Raw genomic sequence first — 26,609 nt, forward strand, 5'->3', positions numbered from 1 at the left:
GAAAAATATGCATATGTAACTTACACGGAGAAAATCAGCATAAACGGAAGGCTGATACATGGTTGGCGCCCATGCGTATTTTCTCAGCCATGAGTAGATTTCGGTTATACAATTACTCATTCGAAATTCTAAATTATTCTGAAATTTTAAATTATTTCGATATTTTCACTTTGTGACATGGGTATTTTCTCAGCCATGAGTAGATTTCGGTTATACAATTACTCATTCGAAATTCTAAATTATTTCGATATTTTCACTTTGTGACATTATTGAGAGCCACAGGAACAACTGTCGATAATGAAACGTAAAAACAAAATAGATTCCGAGTCATAATTCTTTTCCATAGTCATATGGTATGTAGTCTATCATTCGGGAGGTATATCCGCTCTCCATTCTGATTTCTTTATTTACATTTATTTATTTTTCCCTATTTTATTTATTTATATTATTATTAAATATATGCTGTTACGGTTCAATATTTTCTCCACCTGAGTATTTTCGCAAGTGACACAATGATTGTTAGTTATTTTACTCAACGATTACACATTATTTTCCAAGGACCAAATTTTACCGCACAACACTACAATTATTGATGTGAAATATGTTTTATTATACCATGGACGAACAAACCATAAAACCTTCCTGGGAGATTTCTTGGTACTGGGAATCTGACATAATACATTGAATGAGAAAATCAACTAGAATAATTTGAATCACTTGTTTTCTGTAGAAAAATGAAACGGGACATTGATCCAAAGTCATACTCATACTTCCATGAAAATCAATTATTATTTTCTATAGAAATTTTCTTAAATATCCCTCAATTATTTTTCTTTTGTACGCACAAACGTTTAGTTCGTGACGTAAGGAACACGATATTGAATTTTATCGCATTTTTTTGACAAATAAGATGTTTCGCATTTCTGTGTTACCACGTATCTAACGTGGTTGCACCCTTCATGTATAAACATGATGGTTCAGTGAATTCTTTAACATACCTTACATCGTCTTTCCACAAAAAATTATAGATTTTAAGTGGACGATTTTCGCACTCTTTTCACGATTTTTTACCTGTATTGGATGTCTCTCCAAAAATCAAACTTTTATAAAATCATCCTTGAAAGTTTCGATACCAGCAGTTGCTACCCATCTATATCAATAAATCTATTGCCAAATAATTTTTTTTTTATAAAATCGTTTTTATATACTTAGAGCGCTGTAGTTCATTCATTAATATGTAGTATGTTTTTTCCCTTTGTGTTTTAACGAGTGCGTTGCAAAATGTGAGCTTCATATAAATATTCCTTTTACCTGTGATGCAATGTGTGAGATTTTCATCTCTGTGTTAAAATGTCTTGTCAAACCTGAACGTCGATGAACTACTTTTCCACACTTTTCGCATGTGTGAAAATTTCCACTTGTGTATATTAAAATGTCTTGCTAAGCTTACACTCGAATCTAATCCTTTTGCACGTTCTTCGATTTTCAAAAGTTTTGCATCTATTTGTTGTAACATGTCTTGCCAAACTTGAATGCGAACACTCCTCCAAACTTTTCGCATGTGTCTTGTCCATGAGTTGTTTTAATATGTAATTTGCTAAATATAAACTTTCACTAACTGTCGATTCAGACTTTTATCACGTCCGAGTCTTTAGTCCTGCGTGGATTAACATGTAAAATTAGGAAAATGCCATTGTTCGCTCTTTAGGTGTGAGATTTTTCAACTACGTTTGGCCAAACTTTAACGTCGAATAAATACCTTCCCATTCTCTTGAAACTTATGAGTACTTTCTCCTATGTGGATTAACATGGGTGTAGCCAAATGTGAACATCTAGAAAATCATTTCCCACACTCTTTGCATTTATGAAATTTTTCTCCTGTGTGTATTTACATGTTTGACCACATGTGAACGTCGTTTAAATCCTTTTCCGCACTCTTGGCAGCTGTGAGGTCTTTCCCCTGAGTGGATTAACATGTGTTTTCTCAAGTTGGAACGAAAACTAAATCCCTTTCCACACACTTGGCACTTGTGAGCTTTCTCTCCAGTGTGTACAAATATGTGTTTAGTCACATCCGAACGTCGTCTAAACCCTTTACCGCATACTTGACAACTATGAGGCTTTTCGCGTGTGTGTATTAACATGTGTTTAGTCACATCAGAACGACGTTTAAATTCCTTACCACACTCTTGGCATTTGTGAGCTTTTTCCCTTGTGTGTGTTAACATGTGTTCAGCCAAATGCGAGCGTCGTGTAAATCCTTTACCACACTCTTGACATTTGTGAGCCTTTTCTCCGGTGTGGATTAACATGTGTGTAGCCAATCTGGAACGAAAAAAAAATCTCTTTCCACACTTTTCGCACGTTTGAAATTTGTCTCCTGTGTGAGTTAACATGTGTATAGCCAAATTTGAACGATGTGTAAAGCGTTTTCGACACACTTGGCATTTATGAGCTTTTTCTCCTGTGTGTGTTAACATGTGTTCAGCCAAATATGAACGACGTTTAAATTCTTTTCCACACTCTTGGCATGTATTAGGTTTTGCTACTGTGTGGTTTAACATGTGTGCAGTCAAACTGAAGGGAGCACTTATTCCATTTGTACACTCTCCACAAATGTGGGAATTCTGACCTCTGTGTGTCAACGTGTTCGTTGCTAGGACTGAAGGTTGACTAAATATCTGTCCACACTCTTCGCAACAGAGGGATCTCTCACCTGTATGTATTAACTCCCGACTTGACAAAATTGAATTTTGACTATGGCGTCTATCACTCTTTCGGTACGTTTCACGCTTTTCACTTTTATGTGGTAGCCTATATCTTGACAAACGTGACCGATTGCATCCTCTGGCAAACTTCTTCGAAATATGAGATTTCTGATCTAAATGAGAAATTGTTTCCTTGAAAGTTATGGACGTATTCGCTTCTCCATGGGGAGTAAATAGGTTATATTGCCTGTAAGAAATTCAGCAAACAACGAAATGTTAATGGAGGTAATTAATAGGTAACAATAAAGAAATAAAATCATTCTCTATATTTGATGATAAAATTACATTTTATTTTGGTCTTATTACATGAAATCTTGTAGAAATATGGATGGCAGAAATATTGAGGAGTTTCCATATCTCTCTATTCTGAAAATAAGAGCAAGTAGTTTGCATTACTAATTCAAATTGTACAATCCTTTATATATACGATGTAAGATGTAACTCAAGTACATGTCTACATGTATATTTTGTGCTATGCCGAATAAGCATTTCATTATTATAAGTGAAAATAGGGATCCGTTGTCACTAAAAATATTTATATGCAACTATTTTTTGTCAGAATGTTTAAAAATCGGATGAAAAAAATGAAATGAAATTTTTGAGTTTTACGTCCCACGGTTATGCCGGTTAGGCTAAAGGAGACGGTGATGATGAGTAATGAATGAAATGGTGGAATGAAGAAAGTGGGAGGAAACGGGAGAACCCCGAGAAAACCCACGCACACGGTGTTTGTCCACCACAAAATTCACTTGGCGGGAGCAGAAAAATCGGATGAAGTTTTGGAATCGAAAATCGGAAAAATCGGCGTTTTTATATATGCTAATACTTTGAGATAGTAAATTTTAGTAAGTACTACAATCTTCGCATCTATTGATATATAACTACGTAATTACATCTAATACACATTTAAGCAATCTTATTAAATAAATATTTTTGAGAAGCGGCAAATTTTGAATTTCTTCTAATTTATCTATTTACCTGAAATACATGATATTACGAATCCGTAATTCAACGTTAAGATAACGTGAACAAGCATTAGCATATCCGTCAATTTTAGATTATTACTAGTGCATGTATATGTGTGCTCAAAACATAGAATTTAAATTTGTATTAATACGGTGTAATGCCATTCGGAGAAATCAAAATTCTATACTGGGTTTGAAATCCTGCTATCACAAGTTTTCTTTCGAAACAATGCCCCTCGAGTGTTATTAGGATTATGAAATACTTTAGTCATTATTGTTTTTTACGTTAAATGTAAAAAGGGCGTGTGAAGATAAATACTACATTCTAAAATCCGAAAAATAAAAGAAATATGTATCACATTATAAAAGACACGAAGCCAAACTGTTTGAAATAAATTATTTAATATATTGGGTGTCTATATTTAAGCGGCGTTTCATTTTATGTTCATTGAAATGGGTATCTTAAGGACGGGAAAAGAATTAACCCTTTTAAATTATGATGGCACAACACCTGTGCCATGGCGTCGACCTTCGGAACTTCCTTTATAACTTTCTAGTAAAGCTTTTTTAGACTGGATTTTTAGCATTCATTCAAATATGGAAGCATCATAGAACATATTTTATGGGCATTTAGCAGCCTGGCGTGCTCTGTCTGGGGGCAGTGACGTCAAAAACATAGACGATGGGTTTAAAATAGGGTATATTTGAGATGTTTTTCAAGAAATCCCTGTACCTCTTTGGTTTCGTTATGAGACAGTGTTTTAAAATGTACCAATCAAATTTCCCTATCGGGCACCAGGAGCGGGAAAATCTCGTCCTAATATAAAAAAGGGGAGTTTTAAAAGAAAATATTTCCCTTTTCCACATTTCTCTCTTCAAGGGTCCACGATAGCGAAATTTGAGTGGTACCGTTTGAAGGCTGTCTTACGCTGAAGAAAATGAGGTATGACTCATGTTACTAGAGTCAAGAGACGTGTGTCAAAGAAATCTCGATTTCACTATTTTTTCATTTTTTACACATTTTTAGTCAATTACTTTAGTAAAGTATCTACAGTATTATCACTATATATTCTACTCATGATACGTACTTCCTTTTCTTTGGCATGAACCCGTCTTTCAAACGGAACCACTCGCATGTCTCTAGCATGTACTATAGTGGGAAAAATTCGCGAAAAAGAGCAATTTTAGTCAAAAAATCCCTTTTTCCCCGATTTTGGGCCCCTCTGGACGGCCCCTGTGTCAACCGACAGAGCCCCCAAAAATCTCAAACATACTACATGCTATGTGTAATAACTGTACGTCGTTCCAATGTTATATCTTGAAAAATAAGGGAGGGAAAAAATATTGCCTCATGTGCAGACAGTACCAGCTTTTCCATATGTGAGCAATGGATAACCAATTTTTATATACAAATATCCTGACTCGTCCGTAAGATATAACATTCAATCTTCGTACAGTTATTACACATAGTATGTAGTCTGTTTGAGATTTTTTGGGGCTCTGTGGGTTGACACAGTGGCCGGCCAGAGGGGCCAAAATTCGGGAAAAAGGGGATATTTGACTAAAATTTCCCTTTTTCGCGAATTTTTCCACTATGGTACATGCTAGAGACATGCGAGTTTTACCGTTCAAAAGACTGATTTTGGACAAACAAAACGGTGTAACAATCTCTACGATAATTAGGTGTGAATCAGCAAATTTTTATATAAAAATGGGTTATCCATTGCTGACATAAGGGAATGCTGATACTGTATGCACATGGGGCAATATTTTTTCCTCTCTTGTTTTTTAAGATATAACACTGAAACGTCGTACAGTTATTGCACATAGTATGTAGTATAATTGAGATTATTTTGGGCTCTGTGGTTTGGCACAGGGGCCGGCCAGAGGGGACCAAAAAGGGGAAAAAGGGATTTTTTGACAAAAATGTCTTTTTCGCTAATTTTCTCCACAATGGTACATGCTAGAGAAAGGTGAGTGGTATCGTTTGAAAGACTGGTTCATGGCAAAGAAAATGAGGTACAATTCACTTCCTACACTGAACACTCTTGATGATATTAGTATAGAAATTCACTAAAAATATATTATCAAGGGAAAATATGTACATCGGCTGTAGCATCAAAACTATTCATCCCAGGGCCACTCTTTGTATGCCATTCTCTTCACCATGAAGCAAAGTTTTTTTAGTAACATTCGCATGATGGTATCCTATACCAAAGGGGAGATATTCGCGATAAAAAAGGGATTTTTTAAAAATAAAATACCTTTTAACCAATTAGAGCAGAAATTTCAAGCATTTGGTACACTTTAGGGAAATTTTACGGACGCATATGAAAACACTGCTTTACTAGAAATAAAACGGGCTATGATCCTACGATAAATAGTCTTAAAGTAATAGATGATTGAGCGAAAGTCTACAAAATACTTCAAAAAAGCCATAATTTAAGAGTTAAATTTGTAGGTCAAAAATTATAATCTGACGGGTCTCTCTCACTAGAGAGGAATGTTGTATTTTTACTTTTAAAAAAACTGTCGCAAGCACCAGTCTTTTGGGAAATAAAACATTCATGAGGGAGATAATGAACACTGCATACTATATCTCAGAGCACAAAACTGATATCTAGCTAATCTGGCAGTTACTATGGAAATGGGTGAATTGAGTGAAATTAAATGTTACACTGAAGCTAGCACCTGCATCTCAGCTAGAAAACTTTTTTCTTTTTTCATGATACTATCATTAGAATGAAGATCCTACAAGTAAGAAAGCAGATTTAAGTTTAACGCGAAAAGCAGAGCATCTGAAGATTGGTTTATGTTAGAGAGGTGAAATTTGCCATACAAAATCTTTACTCAATATCAGTGGCGGCGATTGGACGTTAAAAGTGGGGGGGGGGGCAAGACATGATCTCAATATTTGTATATCAATGTTAGTTTTCCTGGTTTCTTTTAACATTTTGTTTGACGAAAGGTTGTATAACTATTAGGATACTCTCTTTTCCAGTTAAAATACCGTATATCGTGTTTCATATTTTTTAAAGTAAGAGATTTGATTCCTTGCTCAAGAACATTTTAAAATTCTGTCTGGAAAATTATGTGATCAGATTAGGGGCCTATTTAATAACAAATTTGGAAAACAAATAAACAGAAAAAAATAATATTAATCGAATAGTAATGAAAAATGAGGATTCTTTTGCAAAAGTTACATTGAAGCCAAGGATTAATGAACAACTTATATTTTTAATTCCACACATGCTATTAAACGTATGTTATTACTCTTAGAAAGATAGTAAATACTAGAAGCATATGCTCCGACATTAAAATAAGTACTTTTGCAGCTTCCCGAAGCATGTTCGTTGCATGTACAGTTTTCACTTTCTTGGAATACGTACATCAAAACTCAACAATACTTAGAATCACTCCAGTTATACAAAATAATCCTAAAACATAGAATTATGTTCAATTCACTAAATTCAATTGTATATACAAAATATGTATATGTACACCCCTAAACTCGTATATTACACAGGAAACATTGCCGCTGCTTTGACGTGGGAAACCCGGGTTCGATTCCTGGCGGGAGCTCATGTGGTTCGTATTCCACGTTAATCAGTAGGTCCTCGTCTCATATAGCCTCACTGCTGAACAGGATGTTAAACTTTAAAAAAAATCAAATCAAAATATTCCTTAGTATTAGAAAGATGAAAAGACATTTTAGGAACTTTCGATTTTTGTGCAATTAAAGAATAACTTGTGATTCACAAGTTGTGAAGGACTTCTTTTTTGTACGAAATGTTATGTCAATTTGTACCAAAGCGGCTAACTAACATATTGAGCCCTTGTAAGAAGAATGAAAATACACTCGAATTAAGGCGCTCCAATAGGTTAAATTTTGGGCCATTTTTCGTGGCAATTAAAACGCAATTCCTGTAGCTTTCTTAACTGAACCGGAAGCAAACTAATACGTACTCACGGGACGGCAAATATTTTATGGCACAATTGTTATTCTATGAACCATTAATACATACAAAAACTTAGTATTTCCAAATGAAACTATATATATTAATGGGTCATTTCAAAAAAGTAGGGGGGGGCAACTGCCCCCCTTTGCCCCCCCCTAATCGCCGCCCATTCTCAATATCAAGAAGCAGGTGTTCTACGCCTTAAGAGATGAAAACGGTGAATTTCCGTAGATTTCTAAATATATAAATTTACCGTATGATATAAAATGAACATGAAATGTATAGAATTTTACCACGCTTTTTCTAATGCAGTTAAGTGATTACAATTTTGCTAGTCTGCAATAAATTTTCGTAATACTACGTTTTGAAGTGGATGTTGCGTAAACCAATCCAACTTCAAATCTATTTATAGGCTTCTTTACATGTTTTTACACGTGGAGTGTCAAAAACTGGAAAAAAGTTTCTAGAATACGACTTAAAAGTTATTTAAAGGGAAACAAAGTATTTTAATCATTTCTCTTTCAAATCACGCTTTTATCCTTTCCCGACGTGCTGTTTCACTTATACAGAGCATTCTACTTCTTAGAAAAATACATAAAAGAATAACTATTTCTTCTACCGTAATTCACATTGATGCTACCTGTTTCATTCCAGCGTTACTACATTAAGTATAGCTACGTAGTTTTAAGCGTTTTGTACGCAATATTCCTTAAACACAAACTTGACGGAATAAAAGTTACATAATGCTATATGCCTAATGTTGACACTACCACTAGATATTTCTAAACCGTTACAACGAAAAAACTACAGAAAAACACATTTACAGTAAAGTTGTAAGAAAATCATTTCCCGAATTTACCAAAGCATTCCGAAGAAAGTATATATTTTACTTATATTATTTCAGTCAAGGTCCATTTCCTTTGCAGAAATGCGCCTTGAAACTGGTCCACCTCTCATTAAAGTAAGCAATCGAGATCTTGCACAAATCCTGAACTAGGGACAATAAGCAGAAGCCTGCCCCCGGTTATTTACTGAACGACCTGTGAAATTCCAATGTTGAAGTGAAGCATTTGTTTTCTGCACATTTTGTTGCAGAGATCGCACCCTCGTGAACATATGTGTTAGCAGGTAACTCGCGGGTAAAACGTACTGAACACACGTTCGTGAAATTATTAATGAAGAGCAAAGGAATTAATTATTGGCAACGAACGTGACCTTCATTTGAAGCTTTTATAGGAATTTTACTGTGTAATTTTAGCAGTAAATATTAAAAGCTCAACAAAATAAAATATATACTTCATCTTAAACATTAGTATACATTCAGGAATATACGAAAGTCATTCACCCAGTGATTAACCAAACCTGAAATCCGATACCTTAGAAATTTAACTTATCATCTGGCCATGCCAATTTGTATTATCAACCATTTTCAGAGTATCGTATTGTATATATTATCTTATCGTTTTTACAAAGCAACTTTCACAAGAACTGCAGTTCCCATGCGTATTACTGATACAAGTGACGTGATCTGCCTATCGTAGATATATCGAAATCAAAACTTTTGTAATAACTGTGATGTCTTTCTATTGTAAATATTAACTATACATATAGCGACGCAAACTTTCTTTTTGTTCATCTCACGCTAAGTAAGTTATTCAAAATTAAGCAGTATTTCCTATGTGTTAAAAACCATCTTTAATCCTTTCAGCTCTCACACACAATCGTGCAGGTAGATAAAATCACCAATATGTACAATATCGGCCGAATATGCACAATTGTGCAGGTTAATGTTTCCGAAAGCTACTAGTTTAAAAAAAAACTAAGTCATATTTATAATAATTAGTAGATCATGCTGAATTAGGAAAACGCTTATCTTTGCATTTTCCTAAATTAAAAAAAAACGTCCCTGTGGGGAGGAATGTAAATTGATACCCTGCACGTAAGTTTAATTTAAGTTGAGGCAGAGGAGAAGATAATCCCTTTCTCAATTTGGCCTTTCTTAAGAACTGTTTATAGTTGAGATGACAGTTTTAAAACTGGTTAACAGATATTTTCTCCTTCCTGATCTATTGCAAGTAAAACTGTTGCTGCTTTATAGCCCCATTTTAATAACTAAATTTATTCCTTTGATTACAGCAACAACCAACAATTACATAAATTATTATGCATCCAAAGCAAATTTCTTCTACATGATATTACTGGTATTAAAATTAAGAATTTTGCAAACTGGTACACTTTAGGGAGACACATTTTAATAAAAGTTTAATGAACGGGACGAAACTTTATTGAACACATTTATTCATGCACTAAGAAATATACAATTACATATCAAAAATTGACCCAAACGGGACACAAACTCATGAATTTACGCTTTTATTGTTAGTCCTGGTATTTACCAGCGAGCTAATATCTTTAGCTTTTCTTTGTAAAGTAGTTAGTACAGGGAAAGAAGCGTTCAAAATAATGCATACAAATGGAAAGAAGGACCAATAAGGTGTTTAAAAAATTCACAGAAACATTTTGTTTACACTAAGACAACCATAATCAAGTTGAAAATGTTACAAAATTTATAAAATATTTGAATTTATGTACAAGTGATACGGTGTTAGAGGAATGTGTGAAACAATAAACGTAAATGGCAGAATGGTAAAAGGTTGTCGGGGTTAAAATAAATCATTGGCTGAAAGACGAACAAAATAATAACACCCCTTTGCACTCAGAAAATACTTCAAATGAGAATAAATGTTTAAATTAATGGCAGTGAAGGACAAACTATGAAGGTGGCATATTTCTTTTAACCATTCACACAACTTCTGCCAAATATCTGTTCCATTGCTACAAGTTTTTTATGTATGACTAACAGTATCAATATGGTAGGTAAACAAGTGAATATTCTTACACAATGTGAAACTAGGACTTCCAAAATATGCGAATTAAATACTCTAACTTGAAGTATTACATCTGTATCAACTGTTTGCCATAGAGTAACAAGATCGAAGACAGAATCTGTTCTTTGGATGCTGGATCTATCTCAAAAAGCTATTACTTGCCATCCGTTACTCTGTTACTTCTACAGAGATAAATATTGCAAGAATCGTTAATTTGAAGCACTTCCAATTTGAACAGAAAATTAAGGAAGGAGGCAGAACGAATCTTTGGAACGCTGATCCGATCCCACAAGAGTTTCTCGACATGTTACTCAGTATTTTTCTATGAAAATCAGATAACAGAAGTAGCAATCATTTGCAAAACAAGAACTCCTCGAGTCCTGTTACAATTTTCGTTTTATAACGATACATTTTGAAACCGAAGACGGATAATTTTAACCACTTCCGGTACGAACAGAGCTTCAACGAGAAAGATAGATCGTTTCCAAGCAAGCTGTAGGAAACCAGATATCATATTTCTTACCATTTTCGCCTTACGGAAATCAGTATTGAAACCGGAAGTAAGAGTAAGTTTGAAGCAAGAGTGCAGCGACTTTTCTGTGTGGAGAAATTTAAGTCATTTGTCACAAAGCTTAACAATATACTCCTGGAACTATCCAGGCTGCGGATCAGGAACATTTCTGTGAACCGCCTCCATCCAAGTAGGACTCGACGCGAAGACAATGGCACCAACAGCGAATCAGGTGACCGGTTGAAGATTATTGTGAGTAATTAAGAAATTTATTGATCGCGTTGCCACCTCAATGACGTAAAAGCCTCCATCATTATAGGGAGGAAACGTTTATTTGTTTGTTTGTGATCTTTGATGTTACTTTTAATGTAGTATAAATCATATTAACTGCCATTACAGTCTTTACACATTTTAGGTAGGGTTTGTGATTTCATCCTCAGGATAATCTCGATTTATTGTTAGTTGTGCATAGCTTAGTTATTTGATCGCATTTTCATTTTATGGTACTTATATTTTTGCCTGCTGTCTTCCCAGCTTCGGACTATGACAACAAAGTAGATATGGAAGGAAATCGTTCTTCGTCGTGACAGAGCTGGAATCGATATGTGAGAGAAAGAGAGAGAGAGAGAGAGAAGTTTAAATCGTCAAGCGAGGGAGAAAGCAAATTAAGTGTTATAATTATATTTACAAAATTTTAATGACGGCGAAAACACGATTTAAACTACATGGGGACCGTATTCCGGACAAAATTATAGTAATCTTCGGACAATTGCTTTTACAGTACCATTAGTTATATATATAACGTGTTGAGTTTTGAACTTGATTAGCGTAGTGTTGAAAGCCAATTTCCTTCAGCTGATGTGGGAACAAAATTAATTAAAATAAAGAAATGGGACAGATAAACAAAAAGTACGTAATGTAAAGTTTTTCATATGAGTAAACTTATTTCGATATTAAGAAAGAAAACAAGTAGAGCTCGTGAAAATTTTATATTGATTTCTGATGCTATGTAGATGTGAGTGGATAGCAAACAGCTGATTGAGTATACACACACACACATACATGTTTTACACCATGCACTTTCTTATGCTTTTATGAATAAGAGAAAATGTTTTGTATAGAGTACTATTTTATATTTGTATTAATTTTACATTGAAGTATTTCATAAAGTGAAACCTGAGTTTCGAAATAAAAGAATAAAAATGATTGGTTGTTAATGGTTGTAATATCAAAATTCTTAGAGAGTTTCATCTTTTAAGTGCCTGTTTCTTATTTTCGTATTAAACTTAGACAGTTATGTTTTTCTGTTGTGAATTAGTTGCTCATAATCTATATACATATGAAGGCTAGCGTTTTAGAACAATTTCAAGCTATGTTGACGGAGCAATTAGAGAAACAGCCTACTAAGTTAGAGCAGAAATTAGAAAGCAATAGCGAACGAGTAGATGAGTTAATAGGGGAATGCAGTCTATAACAGAATCAGCAAATGGATGTAAATGATCCATAGTTAAACTAGCGAACGATTGCACGCAGAATAAACTCAAATTAGAAAGTAGATTTGACAGTAGATTTGATAATTTCAGTAGTGATTTTATATCAACCAATAACACGATTATTGAAGTACGTCTGGAATTAGCTGGTCTAACCAAACGCGTTGAGTCAGGTAGTGCAAAATATAAGAAAAGCGTTGAGCAATTACGGGAATCTATACAAGCGGTGCAGATTGAGTGTAGACAGGCTGCTGAAACGCAACAGCGTAAAATTGATGTTTGAAAGAGGAAGTACAAGGGGTGAAAGACCAAGTAGAAAAAAATGGAAAGACAACAGGTGCATACAGATATAAAATGTGAAACTATTAGTTCTCGCATGTACAGGCAGGAGGGTGACATACACGAGTTAAATGGATATGTAAAGGAACTCGCAGAAAAGACAGGCGATATACGTGAGGAAGTGCAAGCGTACCGACAAATTTTAAAACTGAACAGTGAACGATCAGATGGGATCGAACAAACCCTAGAAAGGTTTAGAGAACACCATAAAGCTACTGTTCAAATGATAATTGAGCATTTTGAGAAACATCCCGATGTTATTGTAAAATCGGAACATGATCGAAATGTTACTCAGGAAATGCATAGAATAGAAAGTCAATCGCGAACTATTAGCACGTCAGAAACATATCGAGGATAAATTGGGACATTTACAGACTAACGCACGTACGTCACCACGTAAAGGGGATCAATACGATACCGAGTACCACGACTCAGATTATCAGAGTGAAGGATTCGAATCCGACGGATCTGACAGTAGTGTAAAACGAGTATGTTCGCGTAGTTTAAAAGCCTAAGCGTATCATTCAAGTCAGAGACTTGCAATATTTACCAAAGTATACAGGGCTCCCCGATAGTACAACTGCGCGTTCGTATACTCAGGATTTGAAAGAAAAAGCCAGAGTAGTAGGCATATATGAAGATGATTTGGTTCACATTTTCCCGTGTCTTGTCGAACAGGTGGCTAAAGAGTGGGTTGCTAATTATCCAAGAGAATTTGAAACTTTCTTTAAGTTTGAAAAGGTATTAATAGATATGTTTGATTCAGACACTATTGTTGCTAGCCAGATCCCTTCTTGTGGAAGTAGGCGGTTCCATCCAAAGATCCATGATAATGTTCGCAATTTCGCCAGGAAACAGCATCAGTTATTGAGAGATTTAAATCCGGAAAGTTCTCCTACTAAAATCATTGCAAGTATTATTGATACTTTACCACGAAGGTATCATGAAGAATTGGCGTTGCGTCCGTGCACTTTTTTCACCGGTTTTTGGCTAGTATCGCTCGGATTGAATTGTTAAGGGTAGCAGAAAATAATGTGAAAAGGAGTTACAATACATACAATAATAAGAATTACAAAGATAATTGTTCGTTTCGTGTGCAGCAAGCTAAGACAACCAATTCGTTACACGATAGTCAGCATCGTAATAACAGACGAAATAACAGCAATGGTACTCGACAAAACCAAGATTGCACGGGGAATAATAAGGAAAATACGCAGACGAATAATGAACAGAATCGAACGGAAGAACTTTGTAGTGATGGGGATAACAATTGGCGTGGCAATAATAATCATAGGTCAGGGCAACCCCGAGGGAACAAGAGAGGCCGCGGAAATAATCGGCAGAATTGGAGAAAACAAAATAACAATGGATCAAATCAGAATCCAACCCAGGAACAATCACGCGAAGATTTGGAAAACTGAGTGAAGACGGGTTTCGAGGTGGGACATCCGTCGAGATAATGAATAATTAAATCCCCAATAATGTGTTCCGCGTTCGAAATTTTACATTTGAGTCTGACTCAGATTTAGATCAGGATGAAGGAAGCGATACTGAAGGAGATAAATTTGAAGAAACAATAGTCAGAGCGTATGGCAGGCAGTATGCTGCTAATATCAACACGCGCGTAAATGGAATGGAAGTGAAAACATTGTGTGACACGGGGACGGAAACCTCGTTGGCTTCTTATGATTTGTGGAAAGAAATTACGAAAGAGATCTCATTTCCTAAATTACAAACAGCTGATGATGTTCTTACTGTAGACTATAGTGGTAAATTTAAAAGAAAGTGTAGAGGCAGGACTATCATACCCGTTGAAATAGATCTGCTTACATTTACGTTATAAGTTTTTGTTCAGGCCGAGCTTAATGAGAAATTTATAATGGGTCTGAACGCGGCAGAACAATTACAAAGTATGATTAATCTTAGTCAGGGTAACATTTCATTAGAGTATGATAACATTAAAGTGGTAGTCTCCCTTTTCCCCATTGAATCAAAAAATTGTAATGACAGCACAGTCCTCGGTGGAATCAGCTAATGAAGAAAACGCTAGCGCAAAACACCTTCATGTTGGTAACGTCAGCTGTAGTCGAGAAGATAGTGCCCTCAGACATCAATAGAATAATTCAGAGCTACTGTTGATCGTGCTAGTACGTTAAACCTTATCCAAAAAGAACAGTTGTCTAATTTATAGTTTCAGTATAGAGAGATTTTTACAAATTATTCTGGCAAGTGTAGGAGCCTTCAATATGAAATGGAAATTGACAATAACAAACATTAGGTTCGTAAACAGTACCCGATTGCGTATAAACATTTACTGTTTGTACGAGGTGAGATCAAAAAGTTGTTTGCAGTTTAGAATCATCACTAACAGTCAATCTATCCATAGTAATCTTATTTAAGTTTTTCCAAAAAAGAATAATAAACAGAGATTATACATCGATTTGAGACCTGTTAATGAACACTGTTTTGAGACAGATAAAACCGGAACGAATAGAAGATTTGCTAGCTAAATTACAAAAACGATTTACTAAAGTCTTGGACCTAAACTCCTCGTACCATCATTGTACTTTGCATCCCAAATCCCAACCATATACGGCGTTCAATTTTGAAGCACAGTGTTACCAATATCAGAGTACCCTTTGGATTTCCAAATGCGGGACAAGCTTTGAATGCTATGATGTCCCATGTGTGTGCTATGATGCTATGAGGCCCTAAGTTACATATTAAAATTATAAGATATTTGCATGATAATTTGGTCACGAACGCTACATATCAGGACCATTTACAGCCATTGGATCAAATTTTTGCTAAGTTCAAGGTATACAATATAACATTAATAAATGCATGTTTTGAGCACCGGACGTACTATTCTTAGGGTACATTATTAGTCCAAAGGGGATCAAGAAGGACGAAAAAACTATTAAAGCAGCCAGGGAATTACCAACGAACCCTAATATCAAAAGTCTGCAATCTGCATTGGGATTATTTAATTGGTGTCAAAATTTCATACCGGATTATGTCACCAAAGCTGCTCATTTAAACGACTTGTCAAGACTTGTCAAGACAGAATATTTGTTATTTCGTTCATAAAATAACACGACACCGTACTGACGTTTTCATGTGAGAGCTTGGAAATAGCATTGCAAGTTTTATTTACACTGCACGTATATTACCTAACAAAACTACGAGATGTCATTCACGCATGGATTGCTGTTGAGAACTCCTTTTTTAAGAGCTAGGACTGGCTTCGCAGATTTATGAAATCATTTTTTTAATCAACCTTAAAGAACTAGTGCTCATATCGTAAATTTAGGAAATCACTCTTTAAATCCTAGATTCTTTGCTGTTTACCCCAACCATTGGTTCGTGGGGAACATAGAAATTTTGCAACTTTTCTTTCCCTTGAGAGGTCAGTTTTATACCTTGATAAGGTCTCAACGTCGTAATTGTCTATATATTGTATCCTTGGTTTTCGTCTTACTGGTATTCTTATTGTCTTTCCCTCTTCTTTTTCCTATTATTTTCGTGATCTATTGTCGTTCATTAGCTTCCTTTAGTCTTTGTTCATACCTTTTTCTTTCGGTCCAAGATATGTGCAGCGTTGTGCGCCAATGCCAAATTTCAAGTTCTTCCAGCTTGAATATTTTAGCTTTATATTAGTAGAGTATTATGGCTGATTTAATCACACGCCTTAGATTGTGCACCTACTGGGACAACGTTTGAGACTCATTCTAAAGGCTCTCGGTTAGATTCGTAGCCGGGAATTACAGTTTGTTTCTCAGAGAACTAAACATTCTAAATTACGTTCGCTGTTGCCACTAAAAGATATTTATTAAATGAGCGAAAAGAAAACCCAAGACAAAGATGGACAGGAGGAAAATGCAGACTGTCAATGCTTAAGAGTTAAAATTTCGTTGTTCTGTCCATGCTTTCTCTGTCTGTGCACGACGCATATTATTATTATTATTATTATAATTTTCTTTGCATTAATTTTCATCTCATAGAACTCAACATGAAGGCAATTTATCCTTTCTATCTACTGGTTCTGTAAGCGATGCCGAAATATTAATTCATTCCTGCTTGAATTGCAGAAATAGCCTGGGATATCATGTCTTCGGACATGTATGTGTTGTCATTAACAGTGTCCAGGTATCAGATACACTTGAAATAAGTCAACTGATGTAAGGTGCTACTATTTCTTAGAAAGCCAAACTCCATACACTTTAGTGGTTAGCTGACCAGGACAAGTGATAAAAAAATTGCATCAAAAAGAAAGAATTAGCGAACATTTTAGAAAAAAATTGGAAAATATCCGATTAGTAATGTAGCTAAACGAAATCATCGATAGAAAAAACATAACATGATAAAAATTATCAAAAAAGGACAAATTGGAATAATATTTTGCGACTATTAAAACTGGGAAAGTTAAAAGAGATTTAAATAGAAGAAACAATGAAATTGTTACAGGTCATGGTTCCTTTTCTTATACTAAAATATAAAATATCAAATATGATCAGAAAACATGTTAGTGCATAATAGGCCAAAGACCGCAAGAAATCAACGTCGGACCAACCTAGCAGCCCACGGTTTACGCTCCCTACAAGCAACGAATTTTTGGTCAAATACAGTGAATTGCCGCCTGATCATTTTTTCGAAGTTTGAAATTAAATCTTCTATGAAATGAAAGTTTTACGTCCCACAGTTATGCCGGTTAGGCTAAAGGAGACGGTGATTATGAGAGATAAGTGAAATGGTAGAATTAAGAAAGTGGGAGGAAACGGGAGAAGCCCGAGAAAACCCACGAGCGCGAGCTGGGATCGAACCAGGGAAACCAAGCACCGGAGGTGAACGGTCTACTACTGAGCCACCACGCCTCCCTTTTCGAAGTTTGAATCCAAAGAGATAAAGTAATATACGTATCCGACTATTCATTCTTTGTGACTATTATATTTAACTATTTAATTTGAATTTCAGGCCCAAATTTGTGCATGCTTAAATATTTCGTTCTCTAGCGATATTCTGCACATTTCACGTTGGTAACACTGTTATCCCGGATGTGTAACATAAATATTTGATTAAACATTTCTTTTCAAACCTAAAATTTACAAAATTGCCTTTCGGCAGTTTTGATGACTTGGTACGGTATCTTTGTTTCGACAAATTTCCAAACGTAGTAGCTTATTATGGAATAACTATCATTTCGCTGCGTTCACTACATTATGTTTGGAAAAAGAGGAAAAGATGAATATCGTACAGAACCTGTGTCGTATAAGAGCTGTAAAGACTAGTTACAAACCTTGGCTTTCAAGATCAGTGTGTTTTTAAGATTCCTCATGGAAATGGTTTCATGGTGAAATTCAAAGTGAAAACGTAATAGTATCTGAAGGAAGGAAAGATGATTAGGTCCTTTAGTTAAGTTTGGTTTCAACTTTGTTAAGATTGGGTTCTGCGCTTAAATAAGTTACTATTGATATGAATACAGTTACTATTTCTACGGACATTCCTGACTGCGTGTATACAATTCATTTCACTCCGTTTGCTTGTTTGGAAATATATCCCCAGGTGTCAGTTCTTTTCGCTAATGATTACACTAGAAAAATGGTACCCGAATCATGTGCTGCCATGTCATTATAGTGATTATTGCCACCTCACATTCAGTTTTGATATTTCGTGACTTTTCACATCACACTGAGATAAAATATAAAGGAATTGTTTAAGGAATTATACATTACGATAAACAAGCATTGAAAATATCATTTAAATTACCTTGACGGTTTTAATAGTACCTGAAAAGAAAATTGAAAATATATTGCATTCCTTAGTGCACTGCAGCTCTGAAACTCCTTTGTTCATCACGGAGAATTTTCCTACGAGACATTTCACACCAGGTGTTGACAATAAGATAACATTGGTTTAGCAAACGCAATGTCCTTGTAAGCCACAAAGTGCATAAAACATTGGGTCTCGCAAGGACCGTGAGATTGTACGGGTAGTGGGGAGTTGGAGAGGGAGAGGTGCCGAAGACCCCAGGAGGGGGCACACCTTTCGCTGTGATTAACCCATATAAATTCTGCTTACCTTTCCCTACGATAATGTAAAACTTTTCTTTCAATAGAATGTAATCCTGCGATTTGAACTGACATCTCATGAAATAAGAGGGAATAAAGAAGAGGAACGTCTCAGATTGTGTTTTCAAATGATGTCCTTGAGAAAATCAAAATATGACTTACAAGTTTTCGAAACACGAAAACCTTTATCACGACTTGGTATGCTTCGACCCACTGCAGATTTCTGATTTAAATGGTGAACTACCCTCAAATGCAATGAACAAAATATGTGAGCCCCAGAAGAAATAAAGGGAAACATCGAAGAGCTAAAATTACACTGATCGACAGTGAAAAATTTTCTTTCATGAAACGAAGTGTTCCTTAGAGTTTTCGAGCTGCTGAAAACGAATCTGATCTTAGTTTTGGCTCTGGACCCTCAGATTTTGAAATAATGTCAGTTATATTAGATTTTGGTTAAAATTTTACGGGAACCACATAACTGCAGGTTTGAAGCCTCCCTACTCCTTTCCTAACTATCCCAGAATAAGAAGTGATACCTCGTTGGAAAGAGTATGGAACACAAATTCCAACGGTAAACATTTAGGACCCTTCGTGCTCAATTTGAAGAAGAAAAAATATTGAAAAAGACTGGGAAAACTTTTTTTTTAAAACCAAATTTAGACAGGTTTGCAACATTGATAGTCACGCTACGAAAACATAAGCTCAGTAACTCATATCCTATACATTCAGGTGTGCTCTATTAAAAAATCAGAGCTCAAACACAAGGGGAATAAAATAGTGTGGAAGTAATTTTTAAAAACTGAGAAAATTTAATATTTGGAGAAATTGAGAAAAAGTTTGCAACATGATACTTGCGATACTCACACATAAGCTCAGTAACGAACATTTAATACATTCAGACAAAATACTCACAGATGCTACCTGAACAGAAGTTTAGAAAATTTTGCTAAATGAAGTTACCATGTAAATTGTCAACCATTGTTTTGAAAAATTTCATCTTTTTTATGGCAAAAAGAAAGATGCTCAGAATTTCTTGAATTACATCCAATATTCCAACTTGTGGGGAAAAAAGTGGCATATTGAAACCTAGCAACATTGTATTCTTCCTCCCTCCCAGTCATCACTCTACTGTTGCTCAGTTGTCTGAAGGTTTGAGCGTGGAGCAGGGAGTTTGTACACGTCTTCCTATCGTGTAAATGTTTTTGTGACTGTCACAATGCCTCGAGACTGTGCTATCCACTCAGATAATTTTTGTTTTCTGTGGAGAATACATAGTTAAGGTTAAAATGGAAAAATTAATACTTTTGGCGAAGAAGGCTTACAAACTATACACTTCGACAGCAAAATTGATGAAGATAGGCAGTAGGTACTTAGTACAATGTGTAATAAGTGTGCTTGGCATTTCCGGTCGTGGTTGAAAAACAAACGTCAAGGTAAAATGTCATTTGGTGTTCCGAAGATATGGCGTGAGCCAGCCGACCACGTAAGGGACTGCTACTTCTGTGCTGTATACATTCAAGGCATGAAAGGAAAGAAACAAAAAAAAAAAAAAAAAAAAAAAAAAATCCTGACAATATTTCGATTGCAATAAGACCTGTCAAACACGGTGATAATGTTCCAATTGAAGGCATGAAAATGACAACCAGATAAAGACCAAAATGCTAATTTTACACGAGACGTAGAAAACAAAACCAGATAAAAATATTAACTGAGTGAGAGTGATAACAAGGTAAAGACCAAAGAATACTTACGTATATCCAATATAATTGCTACAACATGGTTGGAATTAAGTGTAACTCTTAACTGTACAACATACTTATAGTTAATAATAAAAAATCTTTATTTTTTATTATTACGGAACATTATTACAGAAATACAAAAATTCAAATGGAGATATCTGTTTTTCACACTCACTGAAAATGTCTGCTACTTGTTCATATCTGTATCAGTATCACTCGTGTTATTTTCAATTTCTACACAGTGAAGATTGACATACCATCCTTTATAAATGTCTGGAAGTGTTTGGAACACAATTTGCGCACATCTTGCAACTTCTTTGCGCTAATTGGAAGGGAGTTGTAGTAAGCTCGAGGTGCATTGCTCAGATTTACTTCACTAATGTCTGCAATCTTCTTGACTCCGATAAAACAATCATATTCTATTTTCGGAGAGTGTCCGTGGGATACGCAAATGTTTTTGTCTTCATACTGGAAAACCTTGTAAGTAGAGATTTTGAACGCCTGTCCGCATTCCTTATTCCTAACGAACCAAGGTGCCAAGAAATTATAAAATTCCTTGACCATGTTTTGCTGAACTTTTATGACGCAAAACTTTATGGATGCTCTCTGAACAAGTGAATACCATTCCTCCAGTAGTTATATACTCTTTTTGGCGTCTGAGTTTTTCAATCTGTGCAAACTGTCTGTCACATGGGAGAAACGAGTGTCCTCGTTCTGGATTGTGATGAACAATATTTTCAAATTTCTTAGTAGCATCAAGTAAGGACAAATACTGGACAAGAGTTACGTTTTCGTTTTGTCCTCACCAGTTGTCTGTAAAAATGTATAGAGTTTTTACACTAGGGTCCACGAAATTTTTGATGTAATGGTAGGAAAGACACACTTTCATTTCCTCCCTTTTTTGTGACTGTTTTATCATACATGTACATTTTTGATGTTCCTGTGTTGGCAGAGTAAATGCACTGGTTATAAATCCATATTTATCTATTGTAGAATATTTCTCCAACAGGTAGAACAGGGAGAGGGAAGTTCTGCTGACAGTCTAAACATAAAATATCGACTTATGGATCTTCCTGGGCTTGCTTGCTTTTTTCTTTCAAGTTATCATAGAATTTTTGTGCTTTTAACAAATGCACCTCTCTTTCACACTGCAAGTTCATTTTATCCTCATCGATTGCTCTATCTATTTTGACTTTTAATTCGTCGCAAGTAGGACACACATCACTGCGAGGTTTACCAAAAGCTAAATTGAATGTGGTGTTAAAACCATTATTATAATATTCGTACGAAATATCTGGCTTACATTTGATCCCTTGAGAAATATTATGGAAAACCTCTGTTTCATGTTTCTCCAATTAAAGTTCATGAATTTTTGATTTTTTACAGTAAGGTCCGGTTGTAAATATTCTCTCTGAGAATCTCTTCGAGAATAGTGTGATTTCCTAGTAGGAAAAGATCTGATGTATTCTATTACTTGACGCGCAACATTCTGTGGCTTTTTACTAACCCTGGAACCCTCAGATTTCTCTCTCATATCCATCGGAGGCGTGCTACCGACCTTTTTTATCAGGCAAGCCTTTATACCAAGCCAGAACATATTTATTCAGAAACTGAGAACGAAAACCAGATACATCCGGTCTTTGTCTGGTTGTCGTTGTCAACAAAAAAACGGGTAAGTTTAAAAGCTCTCTGGTGGGGGAATTGGTAAGCATACAACTCTTGTTTTCACACTCGCTGATAGACCACTGAACATAGATTTCGAATATATGGAAATCTAATTTTTGAGAAATTGGTCTTTATCTGGTTGTCATTTTCATGCCTTCAATTCCTGTACCTCGAGCAACATGATCTCTGGAAGAGGAGAAAACAAACGTAGCTTCTTCAGAATCGGAGAGCCCAGAGTCAGATTTTGAATTTGAAGACAGAAACAACCCACATTTTGTAACACAAAGTGATTTAAATTATCTTGTTCGAGATTTGAAACTAAACTAGTGGCAGGCTGAAATTCTTGGATCCAGACTTAAACAATGGAATTTACTTGACGTAAGTGCCACCGTTTGTTCATACAGGAGACGACATGCACCATTCAGAATTTTTTCAACAAGAAGATACACTTTGTTACTGTTCTGATGTCAATGGTTTGTTTGCTGCTCTTGGTACGACACATGTGGCACGGGAGTGCAAACTTTTTATAGACTCCTCAATGAGCAGTCTTAAGACAGTTTTAATACACAATGGCAATATCCTCCCAACTGTACCAATTGCTTATGACACACGCGTTAAAGAAACTTAAGACATAATGAAACTTATATTAGAAAATGTTCAGTACAATGTTCTTAAGTGGCACATTGTTGCCGATTTCAAAGTTATAGCACACTTACAGGACTACAGAATGGATACTCAAAACATTGCTGTTTCTTATGCGAATAAGGCTCTCGAGAACTAGATAGTCACTACCAGAGGAAAGAATGACCACGACACAGTACAGTGCAGGTAGGAGTTAAGAATGTTTCAACCCCTCTCTAGTTAAATCTGAAGACGTATATCTCCCTCCACTCCATATATAATTTGGCCTTATGAAATCTTTTGTGGTTGAAATGGACAAGAATGAAGCTGGATTTTAGAATTTGACCTAAATTTCCGAATGTCAGCGCTAACAAAGTAAAGGCTGCTGTGTTTGTCAATACCTAGATAAGAGATTTAATGCGGGACTATAACGTTGATGCAGTGCTTAGCCCTCTTAAGCTGCAATGTTGGGTTATCATTCAAGAGTTTGTGTTCCGGTTTCTTGGGCAAGACAAAGGATGAGAACTACAAAAAACATCCGTGGACAACTTGTTGAATAATTACCGAAAGCATGCATACATGTCGCTGAAAATTCACTTTCTACACAGTCAACTAGACTTCTTTCCACCGAATCTGGGCGACGTAAGTGATAAGCATGGCAAAAAGGTTCACCAGACAATAGCAGCAATAGAAATACGTTACCAAAGTGGATGGAAGCCGAATATGCTTGCGGACTATTGCTGGGGACTGGTTTGGGACACCGAAGACACCCACAGGAAGGTCAAATCCAAAACTATGAACTAGGTGAATCATATGTAGTGTTCTTTGGTCACATATCTCTTTCTGCATCACAATGTGCATATTCATATTGTACATATATTTCTTTGTTTACTCGAGTTAACATTTTTTTTCTAGCCTAGTAAACAGCAATCTCTATGAATCTTTTAATATAATGAATATATTGGATGCATGCTACTGAGCTTATGTATGAGTATCGCAAGTGTAAGTGTTGCAAACTTTTTTCAATTTCCCCAAATATTAAATTTTCCCTCCTTTTAATATTATTTTCACACTGTTTTACTCCCCTTGTGCTTGAGATATCTCTTTGAGTTTTTAAGATAGCACACCTGAATGTATGAAATATGGGCTACTGAGCTTATGTTTGCGTAGCGTGACTGTCAGTTGCAAACTTCTCTAAATTTCTTCAAAAGACCAGTTTTTTTAAATATTTTTCTCTTCTATTTGTACACATTGAGCGCGATGGGTAATAAATGTTTACCGTTGGAATGCGTGTTCCATGCCCTTTCCAACAAGGTATCACTTGTTATTCTGGGATAGTTAGGAAAGGAGCAGAGAAACTTCAAACCTGCCCTTCTGCGATTTCCTTAAAATTTTAACCAAAAATCTACTATAGCTGAAATTGTTTCAAAATCTGAGGGTGCAGCACCAAAATTAAGATTAGATTCGTTTTCAGCAGCTCGTAAACTATAAAGAACACCTGCTTTCATGCAAAAAAATATTTTGAAGTTGAATTTTGTTGAACAGTGTTATCAGCAGAAGTTTGGTCCAAGACATTGTAAAGGGATGTTGTGAGTGAAAATGAGAGTAAATAATTAAGTAGTGACTGAAGAGGAAACATGGTCAGTCGATAATGAACCAGCGATGTAGGAAACCAACTTAAAGAATCCTTGAAAGTCTTGCCTCACTGTGCGTTCAAAATTATATATGAATGACGCATGTATGCTTTATGTTATACATAGCTCTTTAAAGTGTAATAATTCCTCCTTACGATCTCTTTTACACAAGTAAGTTGAGAACAAGCGTTTTCCAAACTGAAGATTATTAAATCTGGTTTAAGGGCGAATCTCGGGCATTACTAACTTAAGTGAATATACTGAATAAATGTGTCTTAATAGTGCAGAATTGAAAAGATTTCTAATATAAGGTAAGAATGTACTTGTGTCTTGTCATGTAAACAGATCAAAGTTATAGAAGCTAAATAGAAGTAAATAGAAAGTTATAGACGAAACACCCTCGCACCATCTGACTCTCACCTAGTAATGCGACCGTGTTGCTGCCAACGAGGAAGAAATATGCCAAGGTGTTTCCTCTTGGTGTTTCTCCCATTGTGCGCTTGTTTCAATGGAAGCACAACCAACCCCTGTTTCAATGTCAAATTTTGCAGATGTTTCCCGTTGGAGATATTCACGATATGCCACTGGTGTCGCTACTATTTTTATTGCATTTTACACATATGATTTGGTTGTTCAATTGTTTGTTTGACGGCTCTATGTGCATTATTAACTGAGATAAAAGCCTGCTACGGATAGTCAGGTACAACTCTGCAACAACGCATCTAGCGGGTAAATGGGAAAGGATATGACAAAGTTTGTCCTCTAAAAGTTGCATGACATTTAATGTCCTTTCGAACGATTCCAACAGTTATACCACTTTCCATTGCAAATTTTGAAGTTGTCCCCGTTGGAAGTATTCAGGAAACGTCACTGGTCTCAGTGCTATTTTTATTGCATTCTACACATACGGGGATCTGGTAATGCAATTTTTTGCTTGAAGGCTCTACGTGTAGCATTAGCAGCGATATAACCTGGTACGTTCTTATTGAATCCCGGTGTATATATATATATTGTGGCACTGAATCAATAGTAAATAAAATGTCTGAAACGAAACTGAACTATCCGAACTCAATTTTCTAGTTATCGACAAGTACATGTAAAACTTCAAACTCAAGATATCAGAGAGTAAAAAAGTAGATTGCCAAAGTTTTACCTCATCTTTTCATGCGAGTATATTTTCAGCTCTTTCCGAAAGTACTAATTTATCACAAACCATGAAAAACCACATAGTTCAATCTGGTTACTTATATTTCAAATGTGCATTTATTTCACTGCTTTCAGACAGTGCAACTGAGGGTCCCATACTACAGAGGGAAGTTATACATGACGTTACCAGTAAGGTTTATTCATATTCAGAAAAGTATTCTCCGGAACACAATATGCAAACTGGAAGGAGAACCACATCACAGTCCACTCGAGGGTCTACCAAGGAGTGAATTGCGTCGTGGTTCACCTCCCAGTTTATATATATTTCACTTTGGAGAATGCTTTTCCTGGGCATAAGACATTTATATTTATTTTGTAATAAAGAGTACAAAATAAATAATTGTAGTACAGTAGAATTAAATTACAAATATTATTAAAAAGTAATTAACAAGGAACACAGACACCGTGATAACTCATCAACTGCAGTTGAGTTCATTTTTCTAGTCGCTGCCATAATCTAGATTTTTGGGTATTTCTAATTTTGGTCACACTGTAATTTCTATGGATGGCAACACTGAAAATTCTTCCGAGTCGTATTTTCCGGTGCAGAGTAACATTATCTAGTAGTGAGGTAAGTTATATATCATTATCGCTTTTCACTTACGAAAAACTAGCAAAAGAAAAAATGTTATCTTTTGAAGAATATTCAGTATGTTAACTTGCTATTATAAATTAGTATACGAACCGAGTTTCATTTTTCTAACTTCCTAACAGAGAGAGTGAAAGTAAATTTTTAATAATTTCTTTAACACTTCC

The 26,609-nt window shown here is 35.5% G+C and overlaps 1 protein-coding gene across 1 annotated transcript in view; it reads right to left on the reverse strand.

Moving 5' to 3' along the window:
* Window positions 1-770: 770 nt before the first annotated feature.
* The window catches only part of LOC145690728 (uncharacterized), a 29,793-nt gene continuing 3,954 nt past the window's right edge, over window positions 771-26,609 (reverse strand). The window contains exon 2 of the mRNA XM_081765908.1: window positions 771-2,955. Coding sequence (XP_081622034.1) covers window positions 1,863-2,955 — 1,093 coding nt within the window. The 3' untranslated portion in view covers window positions 771-1,862. The remainder of the gene's footprint in view (window positions 2,956-26,609) is intronic.

The sequence above is a fragment of the Thermobia domestica genome, chromosome 7 (genome assembly GCF_964235325.1).
Source record: "Thermobia domestica chromosome 7, izTheDome1.hap1.1, whole genome shotgun sequence".
NCBI lineage: Eukaryota > Metazoa > Arthropoda > Insecta > Zygentoma > Lepismatidae > Thermobia > Thermobia domestica.